The following is a 26,469-nucleotide window of genomic DNA, read 5'->3' on the forward strand; positions in this document are numbered from 1 at the left end:
ATGAAATTGAGCAGATGAAAAACAAGAGAACAAAAAAAAAAGACAAAGAAACATAAAATGAAAACAAAACACTGGAGAACTAAAGCTCTTGTGTGTGAAAAAAAAATGACTGTGACTACAAAGCAAACATAACTGAACAAAGATATCCAATGAAGGGTGTCAGATCTGCAGAAATGTTTGATTAATGAAAACAAGTGGGTGACTTGAAAGAAATGTAACACAAAGACACTGACTAGAGGTTTCATACATAAAACAGAAAACTGCTACAACTTACTTGTTGTTATCAGCCTAGTGAAGGCTCAGTGATCCATGCTGGAATCCTCATGACTACCTGAGAATCTCTGCTCCCTTACCTTTAGTTGACTGATTCTAACAGACCTCAGATTGATACCCACCAAATAAATCTTTAATGCAAACTCTTAAAGTCTTATTTCAAGTGATTGTCTTGTAGGAGGTTATGTTTAGATGCCAATATTGCTTCACAGATTTAAGCATCAATCATGAAGTCAGTTAGAAATCTGGATTCCTCATGGCCCCATTTTGACAAGGCAACAAAGAACTCATGTTGTTTGGCTTTTTCTTAGAGGTAAACAGTCAAACAAAAGTATCAACACTCTTTGAACTCTTTTAAACACATTTTGTCACATTACAAATCCAAGCTTTAAAGTATATTATTGGCATTTCATGTAATAGGCCAACACAAGGTAGCGCATAATGATAAAGTGAAAGGGAAATTCTGCTGTTTATTGAACCACCTGTTTCAAAACCCATAACTCATTGAATAATTTGCCTTATGGTGTTTCCATAGTACTTGTTTACATGTTAAAGAAGATCAGCAGTGTTGGAGCTGCATCATATGTAGAAAATAAGGAAGATTAATGCTGAAGCAATGGCATTGCAGACCATTGATTAAAGCATATTCATATGGGAAATACTGTTCCCCTGTGCTTTTGAGAAGAGTGCTTTAAAATTTTCACTCAAGTGCTGCTTCAAAGGCCAAAAAAAGAAAAGAAAACACACTAGAGATAAGAGGAACACCTGCTTGGAAGCTGCTTGGTATCAGTTTAAATAAATTGAACATTTATAGATGAGGATTTCTGAAAAAAAATACAAAAGACATTTAGTGTCTTTTGTATTTTGGCTCGGAGCTCGTCTGCCTGACTGTGTGTTTCCTGGTCCGAGCCGCCTTTTACAGCTGCTTTCTCTATCTCTGCTTCTGTCTCCTTGAACCCCAGTCAGCCTCAGCCGATGGCCGCCTGGTTCTGCTGGAGGTTTCTCCCTTTTAAAAGGGAGTTTTTTCCTCTCCACTGTCACTACAAGCATGCTTAGTGTGAGGGATTGAAGAGAGTCAATGAGTTGATGCAATCAACTGGTTCTCCTTAGATATAAAACTTTGATTCAATTTGACTGTATGATCTGGTTGAACTGTAAATTCCCTTGAGATTACAACTGTTGTGAATTGGCGCTACAGTATATAAATAAACTGAATTAAATTGAATTGATAGTGGTGTGTTTTTTTTATTGGAAAATGCATATAGCCAGCTTTGTGTTTAAGTTATTAGCTAATTGTGTACTTAAGTCAAAGTTTTCACACTTTTAATCAAGAGTGGGCTAGTAAAAGTACATGAATAAATATAATTGGAACTGAGTTTAAAGGTTTTTGGCCGAGAAAAAAAGGCCAAAGGTTCAGTTTATGAATGTGCAAAATACGTAGAGAGACACCACAAAGACGTGCAGCTGAAAATGCAGTGAAACATGTTTTTATAAAATATAAACTCACTCAGGGAACATAACATCTCTCTAAAATACAGTGGAGTTTTTGGATTTAATGTGACAGAAAAAGTCCAAACAGTTTTAATACTTTTTTTAAGGCTGTGTCGAGTTTTTTTTAAAGGACTCTTTTGCATTGTCAAAACTAAAATAGGTTTTCCTCTTCCTCTCAAATCCAATCTCTCAAACATAGCCACAAGCTTTCACATCCTGCAGCAGCTGCAGATGGACCTACGTGTCTGTGGAGTGTCAATGGACACTTCATTGGTGTACGCTCCGATCCCATTTTTGCTCTTAGCGGCCAGCTGGAAGGTGTAGGTGGAGAAGGGTTTGAGGTTCTTCAGCAGGTAGGAGGTGGATGGTTCAAAGCTCACTTTCCTCTGAAGAGGCAAATACACATAAGAGGAAACTCTTAACATACAGGTCAGGTCATCTTCTTTCTGCTCTGTATTCCATCCACTCAAACAGCCACTGTTTTGTTTGCCATCATCCATCAGACCACTGAGTAAACACCTTTTCTGCAAGAAATCTGTCCTTTTTCTCCGTTCCTACCTCCTCTGTGTCGTCGGCCCTTCGATAGACCAGTTCGTATCCTGTGATTTGGCTGTCTGGGCCACCCTGGGTTGAGGGGGCCACCCAGGACAACAGGATACTGGTCTCAGACTTGGCCTCTCCCTTGAAATCTAATGGCTGGGATGGAACTAAAAAAAAAATAGCAACAATAAATATTGGAAAAACGTGACTACTGTACTCTGTAATGTCTTTTCTTGGATTTTAAAGGCTCTTGTTTTCAAAGTATTTCTAACTCTGAATCTTTTTATTATTTATCAAAATTTACCTCCAGTCTTGGCTATAATCTGCAGATCCTGGGACAAAGGTCCGTCTCCCACAGAGGTAAAAGCCAGCACCCGGATGTAATAAGTCTTGTTGGGAGTCAGATCCTGGATGGTGATGAAATTGGTGCCTCGGACCATCTGCTTCTCCCACTGCATATATAAATGTAACATATGCATGCTTATTTTTCACGCAGCTCATCAAGTACAAGAAACCCAAAATGGAAGGAAACCAGGCAGACAGACCCACACACCTGGTTGACTGGCAGCGTGTTATCTGAGGTGTAGTAAACCCTGTAACCAACCACTTGACCGTTTGGTTCCTCTGGCTCGTCCCAATGAATCATTGCTGTTGTAGCGCTCAGCATCCGACCTATGACCTGCAGGAAGACAGCTTCATCTGAGCAACTGATTTTATTTAATATTTTGGTGCAACGAACCAAAGCAAACAGTTTGCACAACCTATTTCTGTATGCTCTGAAAGGGGCCACGATGAAAGAGACCTATATTATCCTTAAACCTCCTTAAAATCATCAAAGTGGTTTATTCTAAGGGTCTTTATCATGTTTGCATTTCAAATATTATCATAGAAACCAAATATTTCTGAGGACAAAACCTGTAAATGTTTTCCAGGTAGAGTAAATGTAAGCAGAAAGGCAGTTTGAAAATCACTTAAAAACAGGGTTTACTTTGAGTGCGAAAACATCTTAACTCCCCCGTAACTCCCTTTGAAAACAAAATAAACTCAATTGTAACTACCCAATCAAAGTGATGTGATTGTTTAAAAGTTTCTGAAACATTGTTAGACCGGAGGGAGTATGGATTCAAAGCTATTAAAGGCTCTAAGGGACTGCGGGGCCTTTTCCACTGGACTGGTGATTGAACTATCTTGGCAATGGAGCTAACAAAGATCTGGATTATTGTGTTTCGATCGTTGAAAGCTCCTGCATCACCTTTTTGTTGGGGCAAGCGAGAGCCTCCGTAGCACCAAGTACATTAGGGGTGGGAGGGGTGGAGTTTACTACAACATGCACATGAGGAGAACCACTCTGCAAGTGCATGAAACGACACTGACAGATGCTGAATTGTTATTATCAAGTGACAATTTTTGATGCTGTATAATTGTAAATCTTTGTTCAGCAAGGATTAGCATCTGTGCTGCTAGAACTTCGTCCATCTTCGTTGCGTTGTTTGTTTTGCAATCATCTTCTTCGTCTTCTCCTTTTATTTCCGGCATACTTCCATCTCAAATCATTTTCTGATGCACACGTTGATGCAGTGACGTGACTGGTTCCTTGTATCTAAAACTAACCCGCTTCCTGCAAAGCATTGCTTTAAGCTCCGGCTTAAGCTCAAAGTCAATCCATCTCCTTTGCAGTCGAAAAGGCCTGTGAAAGGGCTGTGGAAACTTTATTTTCAGTGTTGTAGTTTTATTCTACCTTTTATTTTTTTCATTTTTACACAATAAAAACTTTCAAATCATCAAACTGCTTTCAGTGTTAGAAAAGTTATAATATAGCTTTGATTAATCCCATTTTTTGATTAGCTGAATTCTGTTTCAAATATCCAAACTGAAGCCTGGTAATGCCAGATCTAATAATCACTTATTCAGAACCAGTATGAGAATGTTTAATAGGCTAAAAGATCTTAAGAACGACAGAAACACTGCTGTGATCTAAAAAAAAAATAAATACCAGATAAAAAAAAAAAAGGTTATAACCATCAGTCAGTCTACACAGAGTTACAAGGCTATTTCTAATGTTTCTAGACTTCAGTGCAACAAAGTGAAAACCATTATTCACAAATCCCAGAGTAGCCAGCCTGTCAACATAACTCCTGGAACAGATTCAAGACGTAAACAGGAGGGGCAAAAGAACCCAGACCAACTTCCAAGGCACTGCTGGCATCACTTGTATGAGTTAAAGATAGAGGTTATGGTTTATCTCTAAGAAAGAGACAGGACAGAAATGCCATCCATTAGGGCTTCCCAAGGTGAAGATCCCTGCTGAGCAATAAGAACAAAAAAAGACATGTCTCATATTTGTCAAAAAACAAAAACAAAGTTGATTCTCAAAATGTCTGCTTAGATTCTTTGGGATCTTGTCCTTTTGGTAGAACTTTTTCTTGGTAGAACTTACATAAATAAATAAAATTAACTTTATTGATCTCACAATGGAGAAATTAACTCTCGGCATTTAACCCATCCACTTTGTGGGGCAAAGCCTCAGGGTTTCAAGCCCTTTGCCCTAACCACTAGGCCACCACTACCCCCACAGCCTTACATCTGTGCTAAAACTCAATTCATGTCAAACAACTCAAACAAACAATAAAACATGGTGGTAGAAGTGTGACAGCCTGAGACTGCTTTATGCCATCTCTATGCAATATATTTGCATAGGTTAATCCAACCAGCCCAGTTAATTCAACTGTGTTTACTCCACATCTCCCACCTCTGCTGCTTCCAGACCAGAATAGGTTACTTTCTTCTACAAAATCCTGAGAATACCTGGCCATTTTTTTAAGCTGGGGTTACCTGGGTAACGCAGAAACACTTTGAACTGCAGCACACCGAGATGTGTTTGTGTAGCTCAAATTAAAGTTAAATAAATGTATTTATCTAATGTAAAACTCATTACAGATGAACAAAAATGCATAAAACAGAAATTATTCTCTTTTAAGAAACATTAAAGGTATAGAGGACAATGTTCTTTTTCCAAGTGGATCACCTAAATAAGTGGTCCTCCTAATTGTCAATCATTCTGGTGATATGTAAGGCCGTCCTACGTGCTCGTCCCAATTTTCACTTACCGGAGGTGAGTCTGACATAGTGGAAAAATTGCAAATCTTCTTTTGAAAAGTAAGCTTGTATGAGGAATGCAAACAGCAACTTTTAAACAGACTATGCACGAGGAAAAATGGGCTTGTGTATGCCCTAGCACACGTTTAATAGGTGTTCCCTCTCAGAAGCGGGGCAAGGGTGGGCAAAGGCAATTTTTTTTAAAGTGGAGAGGGTGGGTCTCTTCAAAATTTAACAAAAATCCTTCACTATGCCTTTAAGATGCCAAAAGAGACATCATTGCATGTTAGCTATTAGGCTGTTACCACCTTTGCTTTAAAAATGAAGGGTATCCCTTTAAGGTTTCCTCCTACCTGTCGAGGAGGCGATGAGGGGGCCTGCTCCGCTGTGCGAGCCTCCACTGCCTCACTGGACGGGCCCTGGCCGATGGTGTTGACAGCTGCCACCCGGAAGTCGTAGTGGGAGTATGGACTGAGGCCTCCAACACTGTAGCGTGTTGTGGCAATGCCATCTATCTCTTTGTAAGGATCTTCTGAACCTTTGGCGCGATGCTGGAGAAGGTAGAAGACATTGAAAGGAGAAAGAGGAGTTAAGCAATTAATCTGCCCATGTTTAATAATGTGTAGAAATTATATTGTTTGATGACTAATTGAATTTACTCTCAGTCAACATATCTTTAAGTGAGATGTGAAATGCCAAGTGTGGCTGACTGTCATACTTTTTGTAAACAGTCTTCAGTTGGAGCTATTTCTTATTCCTACATTTAATTTCGCTGCTGCTTCTGGGAAGAGAGCAGCCCCATGACAGCGGATCCCATTTGAGTAAATTGAGAATTTAAAAGTTTATCACCAGCTAGAGGCTCTTTTGTTTTATAGCCCTGCTTAATGATCTGTTAATAACGGTTTATGTTCGTATAAAAACCAATTGGTTTAGACATCTGAAGTTCTGGGACTCTGGAATGTGTGCAAAGGCTGTTTTGTGGAAGTGCTTCATCGTAAATTACTGACACTTCAGTGACGGATGCATAAAGATATCACTTTGTTTATGCAGCAGTAGCAAAACTCTTCAGATAAAAATGAAAACAAAAAACTTTCATTTTAATCTCATGGGCTACTGAGAAAATGTTTCTATTTAAATTTCACTTTTTTGCTTGAGTATTTGCTGCACACCTGTATGACATAGTATGAGACTGGTTCTGGGTTTCCCGAATCCCAGGTGAGAGTAATGCTCGTTGCAGTTCTCTCTGTCACCACAGGGACACCAGGAGCCTTCGGCAGGGCTGAAAAGATTGCAAGACAATAGAATCTTATCCATAAGCCTTCCATTCAAAACTTGCAGAAAACATTTAAATGCAAACAGTCAATACTGAGAAACATGCAGCATCACCATAGTTAAATGACTGTAATCTTTGCAAAGTAATTAAAAAACATAAAAGAGCACTGTGAAAAAAAAATAATCTGACCACTGGGCTAAAGGCATGGTTCAGAAGCTTATCTCATGCTGTATAAATCATTTTGAAAAACGCACATTGTTTAATTGCCTCCAAATTAGAAACTGCAAATCCTGCAATATGCTGTACATTGTTAATTATTTAGATAATCTACTTTCTTGCAGAGCTCTAACGTGGTTGCTAAAATAAAATACTTTATTTCCTTGTTATTACTTTATAGCCCCACAGAAGCACTTAAAATGTGCAGATAAAAGGTATTTTTTTTATGTTTTGCACTTTCAAACAATTAAAGCTTTGTAAACAGAATCAGAGTTTCATAATTACTTCTCGCTCCTGCTTTATCTGCAGAACTCACCTTTTACAATAATTTGTGCCATAGCCTCGATCACCCCAAGCGTGGACATGGCCACACAGGTGTAGTTGTTGGACTGGCGTACATCAGTGAGCTCCAGGACGTTGCGACCAATGGGCATGTCGTCCTCGGGCGTCAGGTCTTCTGCTCCAAGCATCCACTTCACGTAGGGCATGGGAGAGCCAACTGCCACGCAGGTGATGTTGACGTTCCCCCCTGGCATGATTTCACTGTCAGCCGGGGGAATAGAGAAGCGAGGGGGGACGCGACGCACTGAAGCGCATAGCGACAAAGGCAAAAGGAGGGACATGATTAGAATTTAAGAACTTCATGGTCTAAATGAAGTTTTTACAGGCTTTAGATTAAGCTGCAAGCAGACAGATAGGATATTATCAGTTGGGCTCATGTAATATAAAAAATGTTTTATTAATGCCACCAAAACTGCACACTGTTAAATGTTTTATGAACTGCAACAAAAAAGTATTACAAAAAAGTCACAGCAAATATACATGCACACAGATGAAAAAAAGAAACTTCTTATAGTTCTTAAAAATAACACACTCAGAACACACACAGTCAGAACACACATTCGCTAATGGATATTTTGTGAAAGTAAAGAAAGATTTGGGGGAGCCACAATAAAGCCACGCATTCATTAGTGTACCAACCTTCTCGCAGCTCTGCAGAGGGAAGCAGGACAAAGCACAGCAGGGGAGGTAGGAAAGAAGGGAAAACAGGAAATATCAGACCAGACGGCAAGAGAAAACAAGTTAAGTATAGAAGACAAGAGAACAAGGAAGAAAGAAAAAAAGAGTTCATAGACAGAGCCATATATTGGATGGTTGATGTTGGTGAAAAGCCTTCCAGTTTAAGGCAGCCTCCCCTGCCAGCTGTCTCCACAGACCGCCTGTCAAACACTCGCTGAGCACTGCTGCAAGATTTTACCGGCCTTGCAAGCACTGTTAGGCACACATCACTGACTCTGTGCTGTTTCTCTGCTCTTTGTTTTATACGTACAATCTGACATGGCTTCATGTGTGCACAGCAAATGTCTGCATGTGCTTTTATGGTGTGCCCAGGAGCAACGCTAGGTTTGAGAATGCATGCTGCACTGTGTCAGCACCCACTCTATTGTTGTTGTTTTTATTTCCTCTAGCCAAGGTGGATGGACAAAAGAGCCGAAAGCCCCAAGAATTAAATTGTCTCCAAGATTCAAACATTTGGCGGGTGCAAGTGTGAGCATGTCGAGGGAGCAGGGAGGCTGACAGCGCCTGAGGAAGTGAGACGCCTGTCAGATTTGGAGAGGACACACAAGTCCTCGGTGGACAATGATTCAGATTTTCTTCAGAGGTCTAAAGGCTAAGAAGAAGGGGCAGAGGAGTTTAATGGCTATAGGAGAAAAACAAGCCTCGCTGCTGCTTTGCACGTACTCCTGTCTACAAGTAGAACCAATTTAAATTCTGCAGATAACAGCATCAGGGCATATTCATACGCAGCGCTTAGCTAAAGTATTTATACCTGTTGAGCCTTTTGTTGGGATTTTGTGGCTGAAACTCAGTAGGAGCAAGTAGAAATGCTTTGTGATCTTTTTGCACTTTGTGTAGTCTTGCCTGGAAAGAAACTGAGGCCTGAAACTCCGTGCACCACTTTGCATACAAAGGTTGTTATCTATCAAAATCAAATTTGGCATAGAAATGTGTTCCCTCACAACTGTGACTCATAAGTACGTAAAATTTTGTATGACAGCAGAAAACACAGAGGCGATGAGGATGAGAATTTGAAACTCTCAGATGAGATAGATTGATGTCATCAAAAATGTCCAATATCGCAGCGTAGTTCGTGCTCAAACTGTTAAACAATAACGATACAGGAGGACAGATCAAATAAATAAAAAAAGGCCTACAGTATGAACAACTCAAATTCCTTATCAAAGCATCGGTGGTATTTATATTTGTAAATCCCGATGAGCAACAGGGTAAGCCGTATCTAAGATCAACACATAAATGTAACAAGGTGTGAGGTATTCACATTGATTGATGCAAACATCGTATTACTGCTGTGACACTATGTGATGGATGCTGCTCTGCTGGGAACATCTAAGGTGAGAGAACAGGAATGGAATGCGATTTGTCCTGTGTTATCAGCTGATCAGACTCCCTAGAGCATTGGACAGAGTCCAGTTTTGCAGAGGCCAACTTGCTGGACCCACAACATCCCTCTTCATCAGGAGGTCAATACTACTCCTAAGTAGAAGGGTAGCATGGTACTAAAGAATTAAAGTGAAAAATGGCGTTCCATGTTATGCATTTTAAAAAAATCTAGTTAGAAACAGATTATTTGATATGTGTGAAGAAGCTTTAATTTATCAGACATAAAGGTACAGATTTAGTCTTTTATTATTGATTATTTTATTGATTAATACCAGCTATTGATGAATCAATTAATAGTTGCAATTAGTCCATTAACAGCTGTTATTAATTAAGAGCTTTTTTATATAGAACCATGCCTTTGGCTATAGGCCCCCTCTTAGAATTGATCTAATTCAATCTTTGATAAATGGCTGTTTGTTTGAGTTCGCTTTCCAGCTTTGGGGCAAACCTTGGCCTAACTCTTAAACCAGGTTTTTCCTCAGGATCAATGTACAGCAAAATCAGGGGCAGGCAGTACTTATGGTACCTAGGCCTCAAATCTGAAATCTTATTGGTTGAAGAAAACCTTGCTCACTAATATTGTTAAGGTTAGATCAGCAAGCACTGCTGATTCCAAAAGCCTTGGGCAGATTTCCTTTATGTTGCAACACACAGCGGTAAGTGTTGTTTTTGTGCGGGAGATGTAGGAATGACGACAGTCAGAAAGGCCTTGCCGGGGCATTACAAAAATGCCAACTCTGGAGGACTCAACTATCGATATCGCAATTTTGGCTAAAATAGGAACAATTTCTTGCCTAAAGAAGGAGCAAAGAGAAGCACTTTGTGCATTTGTAGATGGGAAAGATGTCTGTGCTTTTCTTACAATAGAATTTTGAATTTTTTACAATTGAATTTTGTTTTATCAGCTTACGAAACGTCATGATTCGCTGCTACGATTGGCTGAAAGCGTATTACGGAAGGCGGGTAATACCTGGCATGTCACCCAATCAGCTCAAAGTATTGTACTAAACGTCCCTCCTTTTCACGGACAGACTGAATGGCAGCCATCCCAGATTGATAACATAGAACTCAACCCAGTTCTACACATATCAATCTGGCTACTGCCAAGTTACCTTTTTCCTACGTTTTATAAAATATTCTTGGTGAAATAAAGAGGGCAAAGGCTTTGTCTTACCTCTGACATACAGGTTAGCAGGGGTGGAATAGCGTGTCCCATCACTGTTGGTGGCAACACACTCATACTTCCCCTGGTCCCCTTCCTCACTCATCTCTATCTGTAGGGCACCTGGATGGAACAAGCATCAGATAGAGAGGGTAGAAGGCAGAGAGACGGGAAGAAGTCACAAACAGAGGAGAAAAAAGCAGTTAAACAGCAATGAAAGACATGGACATCACAAAAAAAACCCCAAAAATTAATTTCAAAATGATGTTTTGATTTTTTTTTAACCTCTGAGAAAAAGAAATATTTGGGATGATTTCCACAAAACACACTGGCCTTTTCAGGTGGTGCTAAGAAGGGAGTGATATCTGTCATTCTGATGTTTTTATCACTTTCAGCAAAGAATCTCCTTTAAAAACAAGCATCACCTTGCTGATAAACAAATGAGAACAAGCCAAACAAAAGGTGACACAAAAAGCCTACAAAAATACAAAATGTTGTCTTCATGCAACACAGAAACACATAAACAGAGTTGCATTATAGGATTTGAAAAAAAAAGTCATCAATATATTATTGTAAAAAGCTGAAAATTGAAATTCGGTTATATTGCGGAGCAAGACAGTTTTCAAGGATAACATCTGCAAAGACATTGCTTTGGCAATCAGAAATCCCAAAACGGATCCACCAGAGGGATCAGGAGTGTGATTGATGTCAGTTTAAAAAACACACCCAGTAAGTAAGGAGGCAAAGACATTACTCGAGCTCCATCAAGGCCAACAGATTTCAAAAGGAAAAAAAAAAAAAAAAAAACGACATACGCAAAGCCTTGGGAAGGGACCGATGCTTTCTCGCTCCCTGAAAATAGAAAAACCGTCAAAAAAAGTCAACCAGAGGTTCTTTTTAAAGATGGTGTGGAGAGGCAAAAAAAAAGCGCCCAGAAAAAACTTTATCAAAAAGTGGTCGTTTGGGGCTTTTTGTTTTCGTAATGGAGGAGAAGATAGGAGGTGATGAAAAAAAGCCATGAAGACGTGTGTGTGTGTGTGTGTTTGAGTGTGCGTTTATGTGGGATTGTGAGCAGACTAATGTGGGTCTGAGTTCGCCATCTGGACTCTTCAGGCAAAGTGAATAACAGCTGGGAGGGAAAACAAAACTGGGACGTTTTATTGGGCAAAATAGAGACAAGGTAGAAGGACATGTCGGGTCAACTTTGGGTCAATCCTTTTGAAAAAAAACCCCCAAGAAAATCGAGATACGAAAGAGAAAAATCAAACGTGCATAGATGGAAGGACCCAATCTACAAACTCACACTAAGCAACGAGAAACAGATCCACCTTCCAAACACTCCATGCTGTATGGGAAACGCATTAGATAAAGGAGATTTAAAGTTTTAACCCCTTTCCATCCATGTTTAAAGTACTGATGTCCAGGAAAAGAAAGAATGTAAGGTTGCTTCAAACCCCGCCTTCCTGCTTTGTGTCACTGATCAAAAGTCGAGTAGTTTTGGGCTCAGACCTACATTTTTAGAGGCACATAACAAAGTCGGCCTTCTATCACCTAATTAATATCTCCAGGATGAAAGGACTAAGGTCTCAGCAGGATCCTGAAAACTATTTCATGTGTTTATTTTGAGCAGAATGGAATATTGCAGCAGTTTGCAGCAGTTAATCAAAAATGCTGCTGCCCACGTCCTCATTAGAATTAAAAAAGTAGAACAGATCATCCAAGCTCTAAAGAAATAATTCTGTTAGTCTATAAATCACTGAATGGCTTAGCATCAAAATACAATACTCAGACCAATCAGGTCATGTTGTTCAAGGCTACTCTACACACCCAGAACCCAAACACGAAGAAGCAGCTTTTAGGCCTTATGCTTCACTTATCTGAACAAGCACTCAAAGTGATAAAATCCTAAATATATTTGAACCAAAGGGCACGTGGCCTTCTCTATGATTAAACTGTTAACTAAAACAAGTTTTGCAGTCAAACAGCTATGGACTTTTCCCTGTATACTTTAAACGTTAAGTGAATGTCAGCATTTTAAATCGCTTTGTTACTAAAATGTTCTATACAAATAAACTCACTTTACTCAAAGATTATCTTAGTTAAAATCAGCTCTTGTAAAAAAAAAAAAAAAAAGCTGCATAGAAAGCAGCTGAAACTGTTGCTGACAATTGCATGATGGGAAATGCGAAATGCGAAATGCTAAAGTCATTAAGTAACACATCAATCCATGATGAGTTCTCAGTGTAGAACAAGTGTCCTTGGAACTCTCAAAATATTGGAGCGAGCAGAACTTTCAAGCTCCATCAAAACCTACAGTAAAAGCGCAACCATGAGTTTACCTCTAAAGTTAACTGCTTTTTTATGAAAACATCCTCCATTTCTAACGTTATGTATAGCGTCCGATATACATATGCTTAGAAACAAATTATGAAAATCTGTCACTTTTTCGGCAACCCAAAGGTGCATAGTAAACGCTGTGCAGGTGACGTACGGAATGGATTCAAAATGATGGATACAAAGAGAAACATAATGAAAGAGATGAATGTCTCTGTTACAGAGTGAACGCTGAGGCTGAGGTGGGACAATATGAGAAGAGGATGACAGATGAGAAAAGTGTAGGTGACAGTTAAAGCATTAATGATGTTATTATTGCTCAACTCCAATTTCTCCTCTTGCAGATCTGAAGCGGTTTGGTGAGTTCTTTTTTATTTTTTTTCCCGAATGGGTCAAAGTATATGAAGCCCACATGCATGAACCCACCAAGCACTGCTATTCAGACCTGCAAGACAAGTAGGAAGCAGGCGTTGCAAAGGAATTAGGCCACTGTGTCATGTTGGTCCTTCCAGCAGTCTTACCTCGTATGGGCGTGCCACCTGAGTGGGCAATGAATGCACGAGATTAGAGAGGGAGAAGAAGAAGAAAATGTTAGTACCACAAAAAGGGAGAAAGGGACAAGGGAGGAGGGGACTTTGGGGGTGGGGGTGGGCAACTTGTTAAAGGAGAAAAATCAAATTAGAGAGGAAGATTTAAAATACTGGTCCTTAGACAGTGAGAGAAAGTGGAGGCATAAAAGAATAAGACAGAATAAATAAAGACAGAATAAGCCTGAGAAGAGAAAAGCAGATTTCAGATAGAGTGAGAGACAGTGGCAGTGCTACAAGGGGATTGGTTATTGACTGACTTCATTGATTTGCAGCAGAGCAAATGTGGCTTTAGGCATAGGAAGGATTCTCTACAAAGCTGGCTCTGAGATTTAAACTGCTCTTCTCAAATATACTTGTTAAAATGATGTTCGTAACTAAAAGCCACAGAATATGTAAATATATACAGCCTATGCATTTAACAGAAACCATATTTAAAAAATCCACTTTCCAATAATGGAGTCTTCCAACATTTTCTTTTTATTTGTTGTAGATTCAAACGATCACCATGATAAAAAAAAAAATCCTTCTATTTGAACTTTAAATTATTTATGTAAAAATGCATTACTGACGATGTATTTGTCTCATAGTTTTCCACACAATTAATAGAAAAAGCTTTGCTAACCTAACTGATTGAATTAAATCAACAGAGATTTGGTTTGTAATCTATTCTCATTACCATACTCGACTCATGCAACCTTTTATATAACAAACGTATTTGCTAAAGCCCATTGAAGGTATAAACGGATGACATTTAGTTTTAAACGGTTAATCTTTACTCAGTTAAAACAACTGAAGAGCAACACGATGACATTTATGAAATGCCACTGTTTTACAACCACATAGAAATTCTGCTGTAAAGTTTTGTTTTTTTTCAGGTTTGAACTCTTATTGCCAGAGGCCATTTCTCCTCTGGTTTGACAAAGAATAGTGTGGAGCTGTCAGTTAGCTGGGTGGAACAGTCTGGAAAAAGGGATAATCCCCATAAACATTTCATTTTGCTGTAAAATTTGTCCTGAAAATGTGTGAAGATTGATGGCCTCTCCTTTGTCTAAAAGAGCAGTTAAAAGAAATGTAATTTCTCAGTGCAGCTTCAACTTATGACTGTACAAAAAATAACTCCTAAAAACCAAATTAATAATTTATTATTAGCTGTATTATTAGCTTTATTATGCTAATAATAGAGTGATATAACATTATAACAAAAAAGTGAACAGTTTAAGTCATAATCTTAAGTCAAATTAACAGGATGGAACAATGTATCATGTTATTTTCCTCCTTACCAGGCTGGTTTCTTTAGTTACTGACATAAATGGCCTGGTAAATCAAGATTTGTTACTAGAGGAAGAATATTTAAGACCTACTTGTGTGTATCATCTAGAAAGACTAGATCTAAAGGCTAAAAAACAACAAAACGTCACTTCAAAATGACAAAAATGCATTGAAAAGTAAAAACTATTGAAAAGTGGATTTTTGTTTTATGATACAAATTAAGTATATCTATTCCAAGACAAAACTAACTTCACTAAACTGAAATCTGATGTCCTGGTTGTCTGTGCATTTAACACTATGGAGTAAAATGTCTGGTAGTCTGAAAACCTGGCCACCATTGATTGATTTTTTTTTTTTTTTTCTGGCTCCACCACTGGCATACCTATCAGCTGTCTGGCTTATTGACATGTAACTCTATACAACAGAGCGGAAAGATTAAGTGGGTGAGTGGATAAAAGAGTGAGTGACTGAGTGAGGAAAAGAATAATTAAATTAGTGAACAAGTGGAAAAGTAAATAGGTGAGTGTGAGGAGAAAGTTGTAGTTATTTGGGTGTGGAAAAGCTGCAGGTGCAAAGGTGAAGGGAGGGGCTACATCTAAGCAGAAAGAAATCAGTGTCTGTATGTCTGTAAATGAGTTTCAGTTCATATATATAAAACATTTGAACTGTGCCTTCTGAACTTAACAGCACAGGGATGCTACTGTAAACGTGTGTATGCACCACTGAGCCTCTTGTTTGGAATAGTGTGTAACCGTTAGTAAAATGCATGCCATGCATTTTAATAACACTGCAGTAAGTGTAATTAAGGTGAGCAGCAGCAGCGACAGTAGCAACATTAGTGAGCAGTAAATAGAAAAGTGGACAGTGAGGGTGTGGGCCTCGGAACAGAAGCACTTACCAAAGGACTCTGTGGTTAAAAAGATACAAAGAGAAAAGAACAGCATAGACAGGGCATTATAATCGGACCACTGGTTACAAAGATGTTTTGACTTAGATGAAACACCTAGAAAAAGTATCGGAACTCCAAAGAACTTCACTACATACAACTTTATAGTAACAGGAATAATGAAAGTCAACTATTTAGCAGCTGTTTATTATGATTACATGTAAAAAATATATATATCAATTAACATTTTTAACAGTATGCAGTGCTGTAAAAAATTATTTACACCCCTTGAACTTTTTTCATTTTGTCATACTAAAGCCATCTTATGTCATCTTATAAAAAAATGGATTCTTTTTTATAAAATGATCAGTTATTGTATGTTGCAAAGAAAAAAGCTTGCAAACTGTGGTAAGTATTTGAATATGCTCTCAGTTCATCACTATTCTATTGAACCACCTCGCACTGCAATTGCAACTTCAACTTTATTTGGTCATGTAGCTTTACATGTGTAGTGCATGGATATTTCACCTATTCATTTTTGCAAAGAACATGAAATCGATTGGTTTAAGTAAATCCCTTAGGATTCTGTTTTTCAGTCTTTCCAGATTCTCTGTCTAGAGTTGGACCGGATTTGTGCTTTTATTGAAACCGTTCCTTTGAGGCTCTGGTTTGGGTTCTTACCCGTCAACCAACTGAACCTTAAATCAAATCAGCTTCCCCATTGTTAAAGGGAAAAGCCTCCCGAAAGCTTAACGCTGCCATCACCCTGCTTTACAGTAGGTCTCGTGTCTTAGATGGCCCTTGGAAGGCCATTTGTTCATTTGTATTCTCTAAATAACCTCTTAGAAATTTACAGGACAACAACCTGTTGCTCCAGAATACTAAGTGACTTATTTAACCTTTTAAAATAGATTTTCTAAAAAAAACTACAAAGAAATTATTTTTTTAACAGTTTTTCACTTTCTTTTCTTTTTCTCTAATAATCACATTTGATCTTTAGGATATTAATATCTCACAAAAGAAGAGAATGTATCCATTTTTGTTTTCAAAATGTGTTTTTCTTTATTTTCGAACCTAACGATAAAAATAAAAAAAGTTGATGGCATTTAAAAAGTAAAAACAAGTAGATAATCATAAAAAAAAATCCTTCATATTTTGTAACATTCCTTGTTCTAATGAGATTTATTAAGCTGTACAAAGGAAAATAAATGTCTTTTACTTATGTAAAGGTTTCAAACCCGAAATAAAAACTGGATAGAAAATATTGGCATTGATATTTAAATGGATGTTATTTGAAGGTGGAAATTTAAGGACCCTCTTGAAAACATGATGGTTTCATCCCAAGGGGCTTATTCATTCAGGTTACTAAATATGTTTTATTGCAAAAGAGGACTTTGATTCTATTTAGCATGTAAGAAGTGAGAAAAAAATTATTCCTCCAGGATTTCATATTCTAGTAGACCTTAATTTTGTTAAATAAAATTACACAAAATGACTTCAGGCGACTGAATTATGACTAAAACTACATTAAAATGTGCTGCCAAAACTAAAACTGATTCAATTTCACACAATTGGACATTATTACCTAAGTAGGTGACCTTTGATGACACTTTTTCTAAGGCTTATAAACACAGCACTCTTTTTATACACCCCCAGTTTTAATATACTCTAAAAAATTACAAGCATTTTTACTTTTTCTCTTTAGTAATTTGCAACCTTGAATCAATCAAATTCTAAGTAAAATATATAAAAGTTTGTGATGTAATATGACAAAATGAGATAAGCTTCAAGGGGTTGGAACACATTTGAACGGTCTTGTAAATAAGCTAAATGATTAATAATGATTATAATATTTGAACAGGGACGGAAACAAATAGGTTGTTTTCCATAATGAAGCCAGAAATTCGGCCCTCCAATTACAAGAAAATTTGTTTTGGGTAAAGAGCTGGCCCCTGGAGGCAAAAGGGAGAACTGAGGAGGAACAGGCTTTGGGATTTTACACACTACTGTGGCTATCGAACACAACAGATGGAGAAGGTTTAACTTGCTTGACTGCAGTCATTTTCTATGAAAAAGTTGGAGGAATTTAGTGCATATTTCCTTAAATTGCACGAGGAAAGCTTTAGAAAGTAAATTTCCATTTAATTAGAAACAATCTTTGCAAAACATGAAGACAAAAAAACAAAAGATTGAGTCTTTAGTCACAGCAGTGGGCTACTTCAAAAGAGGCTATTCCTTTATGTACAAACCACCATCACTTGGTTTTGCTATAAACATTTGACAGCAGGAACATTTGTTGGTAAAAAAAATAAAATAAAGCTGATACTTTTCATGGACATTTCAGGGGTATGATTTGTGAGGAGCAATCTTTCCGTGATGGGGATTTGTACAGGAAGTCCTCAGATAGTTTGGAGAAAAGTCTGGATTTCACTTTAAAAGGGTTTGAACTGATTCCAGGGGGAGGTGACCATACACAGCCAGCTCATAATACAGCAGCGGCAGAGAAAGGCAGCTGAAAAAAAACAGCCAGAGGAGCAGCAGCAGGACGAGTAGGGTGGAAGCGTTGTAAGAAATTGGTTAAATATCAGTAAGTGCATAAAGGAACCATATCAAGAATTAAAAAACACAGTTTTAGAGGAAAAACAGATTAGGGATGGGAGGGAAGAAAAAATAACATTGGGTAAGAAGAACCGCCACGTTGAAATAAAAGCAGGGATTCAAGGGCGGGAGGAAAAAATAAGGGGATAAATTCAGGGGTTACCTGAGCGGAGCTGCTTTATTCGACCGTTATTATTGGACGTGTTGACCGGAAGGAAATCCTTGAACCAGGTAATTTCTGGGTCAGGGTTGCCGCTTGCTGCACAGAGCATGGTGGCAGTCCGTGAACGCTCCACCACTTTTAGCTGGGGTCCCATATCAATGGTGGGAAACCCTGGGGGCAGTTGGTCCTCTGCAACACATTAAATACACAAGTTATTTATAGAACCTTAAAGAACACTTCAGACAATTCTTCACTCAAACTTTAGAGCCCAGGTAAGTTTGTGGAAAGTGGCAAATTTAGAGTTTCTGGTAAGTACCGCATAAAACCTAGAACGGTTTTATCAAATTACAAGATAAGATCAAAGGAGTTTTCATAAGTTCCTGGAGCTTGTTTCATCACCAAAAAAAAAAATTGCCCAGCCAAAAAAATATAATAGGATAAATAAAGTACTTTTAAAATAAAATGCAAGTGAGTTGTATGTTTGAAAGTATCTGTTATATCAAAGAAAGGTTTTGATGATTTTACTTAAGTATAACTGGGAAAGTTTAAGGGAAATAACCTTTAAAGCTTGTGAAAGTTCTGATACATTCAATTAAATCTCCAAGAAACTTAAGAGTTCAAGAAAAAATCTGAAAAGTACCTGACTGGTTTTAGGAACATTTCAAAGTAAGCACCTGGTAACCTCTTATACCTGCTGATAGGTTTTGCCACAGCTTTAAAAAAAAGAACAACACCACACAAACACTACCGTATAATCTTTATTTTCCACTTTTTCTTTATTTGGACTTTAAGAGAAAACATATGGATTGTAGTTCCGGTTCTCTTTGAATAAACATGTAAATGAGGGAGATTATGTATTGATGGAACAATCGCTTCTCTAATCACAACAAATAACATCTGCGAAAAACCATTTCTGAATAAAAAAAAACAGATTAAATACACTGGCAATAAATTCTACTGTACCCATGTCCTGACAACTACTAACTGCTTGATTCCTGCTCTTACATCAGATGAGCACGGTTACAGTTAAACACATATCAATGCATCCCAACCTGTATCCTGTAACGATCCTTCCTGGCAGGAATTTAAAATAGTGAGTGGGATATGTTTATGAGGCACTTTGGGTCCCTTAGTACAAGCTAAGCATCATTTAAAACCCTCACAATGATGCTATCTAATATTGCTGACAACGTCCATCACTGTATGACCCCATTAAATCACCTTTAAAAAAGATATCTAAGCACAAAACTTGAATCATAGACTGATCCCATCCAGATGAGCATGATCTTTTTTGTTTTTTATGTTTTACCAAAATGGCACTTCAGTTAAAAATAATTGCTAATATGTTGTTAAATAAGAAGAATTTTAACATTAAATAGTTTTTTTTCTTTCAGATTTTCTGCTCACTCAGGAGCAAGTACATCCTGTGTCTACCTCTTTTTACACGCTAGCAGAACATCCTGATCTATGAGGATTAGAAATAACTACTTACATTTGAGTGCAGTGACCCGTTCTCTTCTGTCGTGCAAAGCGATGGCTCTAGATTCACTAGACACACGGGTCACTGAGCCAATGGGGCAGATAGTATTCAAAAGATACAACTTAATGATATTTAATAACTCTATAAACTGAAACTCATTAATGCCTAATGGTCCATACTTTACAACCCATCTTATGCTTCTTTGACATTCATTTTAGCTTCTTGATTATGAAACTTGTTAGGTTTTTCAGAAAAATGGCTTCTGTGCAAACAAAGTAGAATGGCATCAATCTTAAATGTATGTTTGATTAATACTTAAAAAAACAACAACAAATTAACCCAAAATGACAAGCATAACTATCAGGTTTTAACATAAAAAAAATCCTGTAAGTCCGTGAATCTGTTGAGTGTACTTGTGCAAAGGAAGCAAGGGTTTTCTGGAAATTTTTTTTACTTTTTTTATGTGGAAAAATCAGTGGCTTTTTGGTCCATTTTTTTTCCTCTGGGTCCTTTCATGATGGACTTGTGCCAACATTGGCTACATTCACACTGCAGGCCTTGAAGCTCAGTTCCGATTTTTTATGTGAAATCCGATTTTTTGCGTTGCCGTTCACATTTCCAAATATATGCAGCATGTATGTGATCTCCTGTGTGAACTGCAGTCATACAATGCAAGTGTCCGTCATGCGCAGTAGAAAACACAATGACATCACAGGCCAGAGTGCTCTGTGTTTATGCAAGTAAACATGGATGGTAGTACTGGAGCGCATCTAGCGATCTTTCCCAACCATAAAAACACAATCTTTTCAAGATGGTTAAACATAAATACTGCTCTCCCCAACATCATCTGCCATGGTTGTTGTTTTTCTTGCCACTTCTTCATAGCAAGAACCAGAATAGTGACCTTTATTGGGTATTAATGGCTTTCAGGTCGGATGAATGCGACCTGGCCATTCAGACACAGGTCGCATTTGAAAAGATCAGATTCGTACCAGATTCAGGACCAAAAAGCCAAGTGGCCTGGATCGCATTGGAAAAAAATCAGATCTGTGTTGTTCAGACTGCCATGAAAAGATCAGATCCAGGTCGCATATGGGCCAAAAAATCGGATTTGGATCACTTCAGGCTGCAGTGTGAACGTAGCCATTGAAAAAAGACTTTAAAAAGCAGCAAACGAAGCACTTCAAAGCTGTGGTGTCTTATTCGGGCATTCTGGACCGAAGTGGAGACAGAACTTAGCAAGCAGGATGGTGAGTTTGAGAATTTAATAAAGGTTTTGGCAGCTGCTGTATATTGACAACTAACTGAAGACTTAAATAATGGTGAAAACCGTAAGAAATATACAAAAGAACTAAATAAGAAAACATAAATTAAAGGAACGGAAGTCAAATGGCAAAAATAACATGAACCAAACCAAAACCATAATCTATCCTGCAGGTCCTGACATGTAGGAGTTCAGTTACTGCCTCTCTAGGAAATGTTTCTCGTTGGGTGTTAAAGGGAGGATTTTTTTTTTTGGTTTCAATAAGCTGCACTGGTTAAATGTAAAGCATTTCTGAATTGTACGGTTCTGAAGGGGTGTCAGAGCAAATGGTTTTGGCAGAGACTATGCAGAAAAAAACTGCACATAATGCATAGTATTGCTTAGATTACCAAAACTCTTTTGTAATGCTGTTACTTCATAGCTGAGCAAAATAAATGTCTGTTAACTTTTTCTGTTGATCTATGTCACTATTTTCACATTTCAGTACTAAAAATGAACAAAGCTGTGGTATGTAATGAAAACCTTTTTCCTCTGGTTGTTCATACTTCTGGGTTAGTCAGTCAATCTTACAAATGTGGCCAAATCTTCAGAAACGTTGATCAGTGAATCTGCGCAAGTCATATTAGCACAGTTTCAGGAAGACGTTTTACCTCAGGTTAAGCTTGCTGTTGTGCAAATTATATGAAAATCAATAAACGACATGATATTTGAAACTTCAAGAGACTCAGCAAAAGCGACAACTTGACACCCCACAGGATACCAGTAAGAAAAAAAAAAAAGAGTTGGTTTTATATTCCACTTATGCCTGAATTGTTGCATCAGGTTAGAGACAAGAAGCGGGACTGAACAGATCCAACAGAATGAGTAACATTTTACTCTACCTGAAAAAAAAAGAAAGAAAAAAAAGATAAAGCTTCAGGCGACGGCTGCGCGAATGAAAATCAAGTGAAAATCAATTCTCTATTCTGCTGGAAATCAGCAGCAAATGAGCTGCACTTTTTTTCTGTCGACCATCTGTTGAAGTTCACCTCTCGCAAAAAAAAAAATCAAAAAGGCACATCCAATAAAGATGGGCCCACTGGGACTCGCAGACCCTGTTGGGAGGGTGAATCAAATGTGAATTCATAGAGATCAGTGGCAATTAAATCTGCAAAGCCACTGCCTGTCGATACAGAAAATCAAAGGCAGAGGGCTAGTTTTACTCACCTGAAGAGGGAGATTTAAATGGGGGGAAGGGAAGCGTAGAGTCTAAGGAGTATGAGGATCAAAGACAGAGGAGCTTGCTCAGAAATAAAAGAGGCTGTATTCAAACTTAGAGTAAAATAGGAACAAAAAAATACCAAATCATGACTGAGTCTCCCCTTTGAAAATAAAATATTAGCGCTCTGAGGAACACATAGTAAAGGCTGACACAGAAAGGAGAGTAAGATGAGCTAAGAATTACTGTTCCTGTGTGTGCAGAAGCTGTGTTTGATCTGAAAGACAGTTTATCCTCTTTTTTTTTTCATTTACCCCAGAATCCCTGGTGAGCGTATCCCTCTCCACCACACACAACCTCATTAACGGGAAATCCTAGCACAAAATCTCACCGAGGAGATGCTAATTTTGGCAGTGGCTCATCGAACCATGGCCGATGGCTTGTGAGACGCCGGCATCGACGGGCGCGTGTGTGGCCTTTTAACAGCTCCGGTTACAATCAATCACAACAGGCTGACAAATGGAAACATGGATATAATAAACTAAAAGAACAAGATGAGAAGGTGTTTGTGTGAGCGAGTAAGTCTGAAGGAGAGAAGTTGAATGGGGAAGGCTGGGTAGGGAGGCGTAGAGCTTTAAAAAAAAAAAGAAAAAGGACAGAAGAAGATTTGAATCGATTAGGACAATGAAAGAGTGACAGAAAGAAAAACAGGAGAGAGGAAGAACAAAACAGAAAGAGGGGGAGCCAGCATAAGGGATTTAAACAGCATAACAATCCTGATTCTCTCTGCTTTCATTATGCAAACAGTTACTTCAAAGCAAGGCCCCTTGTAGGCAGAAATAATGCATTCTATTTCATCTACCTGGGGTGGGACAGCAAACTGAAGAATAAAGGTGTGCACAGTTGCTCCCTCTGCCGCTTCTCTTCAGCCAGGCACACACGCTCTAAAAGAGCTGTCAGAATAAATCTGCTTGAAGAAAGGCATGAGGTCCCACAAATGCACACACAATCAGCCGATTCATGCGTCCACCTGTTGACTTTTAATGTCCTGGTTCAACTTTGGCTGCTCACCCTCATCAGTTTTGGATTAAAACTTCAGATCTCTGCCACCAAGCTCTGTTTTGAGTACAGAGCACAGATGTACCTCATTCTCAGAATCACTCTAAAAGCAAGTCTTCAATCCAAGATAAGGAACAATATGCATCTAGCTTGAAAGAGTTCCGTCTTGGCAGACCAGAAGAAGTTTGGCATCTCATCCAAGAGGCTACAGTACATTAATCTCAGTGCTCCTCACCACTAGTTAGAACTCGAGAACCGTTTTGGATGGGAGGCAAAAAGTCCAGTGGCCAAAACTGAACTTTCCAAGTTTGACCATGACCTGGATGACTGAGAATCTTCACAGATAAACATGCGTCCACCATAAGTTCACCTGGTGTGCTAAGCCAAAAAGAGTCTAGTAATAAGTGTTAATCTGGGCCGTCTGCTGATCCCCTGGCAGCACAGAGCAGGACAGAAAGAAACTGAAAAAACTGGTGAGAAAAGTCGTTTCTGTCCCAGACTGTGTTCTCGACTAAGTGGAGGAAGTGACTAAAAGGAGGCTGCTGTTCAAGCTTACATCCATCATGGACAACACCCTCACCCTCACCTTCCCCCCTGAGCAGCTCCTATAGTGAAAGATTTTAACACCCTGTTTGTAAAAAGGAGTGTTTACCATAGGTCATTTATCCCTGCTGCCACCAGACTCTACAATGCGGCACTACAACAGCAATAACTTGTCCAGTGTATGATTTGTAATTACTATTTAATACCCTGTGCAATAACCTGTTTTTTTTATATTTGACACCCAGTGCAATAGCTATGTAGATAAATAGCCATCTATATAAATACCCATGTAAATACCCTGTGCAATAACCCTGTATAATAATCCTGCTAAATAAGAGACTTCAGCTGTCATATATATACAGTAACACTGTATAAATGTATATACCCCATGCACCCTTGCCTCCTTTTGGCACCTTCTTTTTCTTTTTGACTATTGAGCCAATAGTAAGTACATTTCTCCAATATGAGATCAATAAAATCAATAAAGTCAATCAATCAATCAATCAATCAATCAATCAATCAATCAATCAATAAGCTGCCTTCATTTTGATAAGCTGGTTTTTATTCTGAAGGAAGCAGCTGTCGCTACATTGGCATCCTAGTGCGTCACAGTCTGCTTGATTTATTTTTTTTCCTTTTGTTGGGAATAAAACATGACAACTAGCAAAACCTGAGAAGCCTTATGGCAAACCAGCTGTCAGTGTAACCAGTGTTGCTACAAGAGAGGATCTCTCACCGTTTTTTACATTATCATTATTAAAAAACAAAGACAACAAAAAAAATCGGTGGTAAGTAATGTCTATACCATATTCGAGACAAATATCCGCTTCTCAAAATAAGAAAAAGTGTATTAATATTGCCCTATAAGGGCAGGATCTAGCTACCTACTGCACATCCGCCCTTTGATCAAGTGAGGAAAAGAAACTGTCAGGCTCGCCCTCACAGCTGCACCGCCGACGGGGGAACGGAGCAAAGTCAGTGGAGCATCAGCCCTCCGCTTTGAGAAAATGTTTCTGCCTCTTCTACTTTTCTCTCTGAAGGATCATTATGCAAGTAAATGCATCTACCATCCCAACACAGATGTTGGCTCATGCACCAAAAAAGTTGGGATCCTATTAGGTGGGAGACCAATCAAAAATGCACTTTTACAGTTGACTGCTGACTCATAAAGTAATGGACATTTAAGCATTAAATTACTCTGAGCCCCATTATTATTGAAGTCATCGCCAATCAGAGCCATTTATTTGGAGCCAGAATTTCAATTAGTCTGGTGCTAATCATCAGTAATTAAGCCAGCTGACCTTTACACTAGATCCCTCCTGTCAGGCAGTCAGTCACTGGAGCTGTCTTTAGAGAGCCAGTGGGGGACTTCAGGACACATAACGGACACAAGTGGAGGGTGTGTTTGAGCGAATGCCCTGTGTGAATCTGCATCGGTGCACACATGTGTGTTTTAGTGTGTGTAGTTTGCAACTGACATTTCGACTGACAGTCTATCAGGGACTATTAGCCGCTCCCAGGTGGCCTCTTATTCATCCACAGCACAATGACTCCTCAGAGGAACAGAAAGAGGCTAATCACTACATAAAGACAGAGTGTCTCAGATGGAGGACATGTTTCTGTGTGCGTGCTTGAATGGTTAAGATCTTGATAAAGGAAGAGATGGAGGATGAGTGAGCTAAACCTTAAAGGAAGAGACAGGAAACTCGCCTATAAAAGGGGAGCGTACACAGATGTTGAGCACGGAGAGTGAGCATTCCCGTCTGCAATTGGGTTTTAAATAGACACACAGGCGCTCGCACGTTCACACACCTAGAGAGACAACTGTATGAGACAGGGAAAATTCTGGATGGATGAAGCGGAACAGCACAGAAGATGCAAAGTGTTCGGATGTGAATAATTTAGAGGATGCAGGGCAGCGGACCTAAGAGCTGAGAGAGACAGAGAGAGCAAAGGAGAGAGAGAAATAGTGAGGAATAAATGTAGATGAAAGAGAAACAAAGGGAAGGGTAAGAAGGAATAGACTTGTGGAAAGCAGGACTGTAAGATGAAAGGAGTTATACCTCTCAGAGAGAAGGAGGGAGCTACAGAAAGTGAGGAGAAGGAAGAACAACAGGCTCCGTGTCCTTTTCCCCATGAGCGTCTCTCCGGCAGAGACAGGTGATGTGATTATCCACACTTGAGCAACTTCTCCCACTAAGACACTCCTGAGCTTCGAACTACCGGTGCATAATGTTCTCCTAATGGACTCCACCAACACAAACATCACCATCTGCATTGATGGGCTCACACTAACAATAAATCATCCGATGCAGTAGATCCAGCATAACAGCTGCACATACTGTACATATACATGCAGACAGACATACACATAAGAATATGATAAACTTACACTGGTAATACAAATAACACAAAACTTAAAAAGCAATAATAAATAATTATAATAACTATACTAAATCAGAATTTAGGAAAATAAAATATTGATTTTGAAATTTTGTTTAAAAACAATTCTGAAAAACAGATTGTGCAGAAGTCTGACTAACCATTTCCTGAACTTTATAGAAAACACCT

At 38.7% G+C, this 26,469-nt stretch overlaps 1 protein-coding gene across 16 annotated transcripts in view; it reads right to left on the reverse strand.

The window, feature by feature from the left end:
* The window catches only part of LOC107094191 (receptor-type tyrosine-protein phosphatase delta-like), a 213,406-nt gene that overhangs the window by 48,998 nt on the left and 137,939 nt on the right, over positions 1–26,469 (reverse strand). For 5 of the 16 annotated variants that reach the window (XM_015389642.1, XM_015389641.1, XM_015389650.1 and 2 more), the window contains 12 exons: positions 18,355–18,543; positions 15,606–15,614; positions 13,370–13,387; positions 10,527–10,637; positions 7,871–7,882; positions 7,206–7,475; positions 6,570–6,679; positions 5,754–5,951; positions 2,858–2,983; positions 2,609–2,756; positions 2,323–2,471; positions 2,006–2,150 (listed from right to left, as the gene is read on the reverse strand). In XM_015389642.1, coding sequence (XP_015245128.1) covers positions 2,006–2,150; positions 2,323–2,471; positions 2,609–2,756; positions 2,858–2,983; positions 5,754–5,951; positions 6,570–6,679; positions 7,206–7,475; positions 7,871–7,882; positions 10,527–10,637; positions 13,370–13,387; positions 15,606–15,614; positions 18,355–18,543 — 1,485 coding nt within the window. The remainder of the gene's footprint in view (positions 1–2,005; positions 2,151–2,322; positions 2,472–2,608; positions 2,757–2,857; positions 2,984–5,753; positions 5,952–6,569; positions 6,680–7,205; positions 7,476–7,870; positions 7,883–10,526; positions 10,638–13,369; positions 13,388–15,605; positions 15,615–18,354; positions 18,544–26,469) is intronic. The other 11 variants (XM_015389649.1, XM_015389658.1, XM_015389656.1 and 8 more) reach the window with 6 other exon arrangements.

This window comes from Cyprinodon variegatus, unplaced genomic scaffold (assembly GCF_000732505.1).
Source record: "Cyprinodon variegatus isolate N-32 unplaced genomic scaffold, C_variegatus-1.0 Scaffold469, whole genome shotgun sequence".
Lineage (NCBI taxonomy): Eukaryota > Metazoa > Chordata > Actinopteri > Cyprinodontiformes > Cyprinodontidae > Cyprinodon > Cyprinodon variegatus.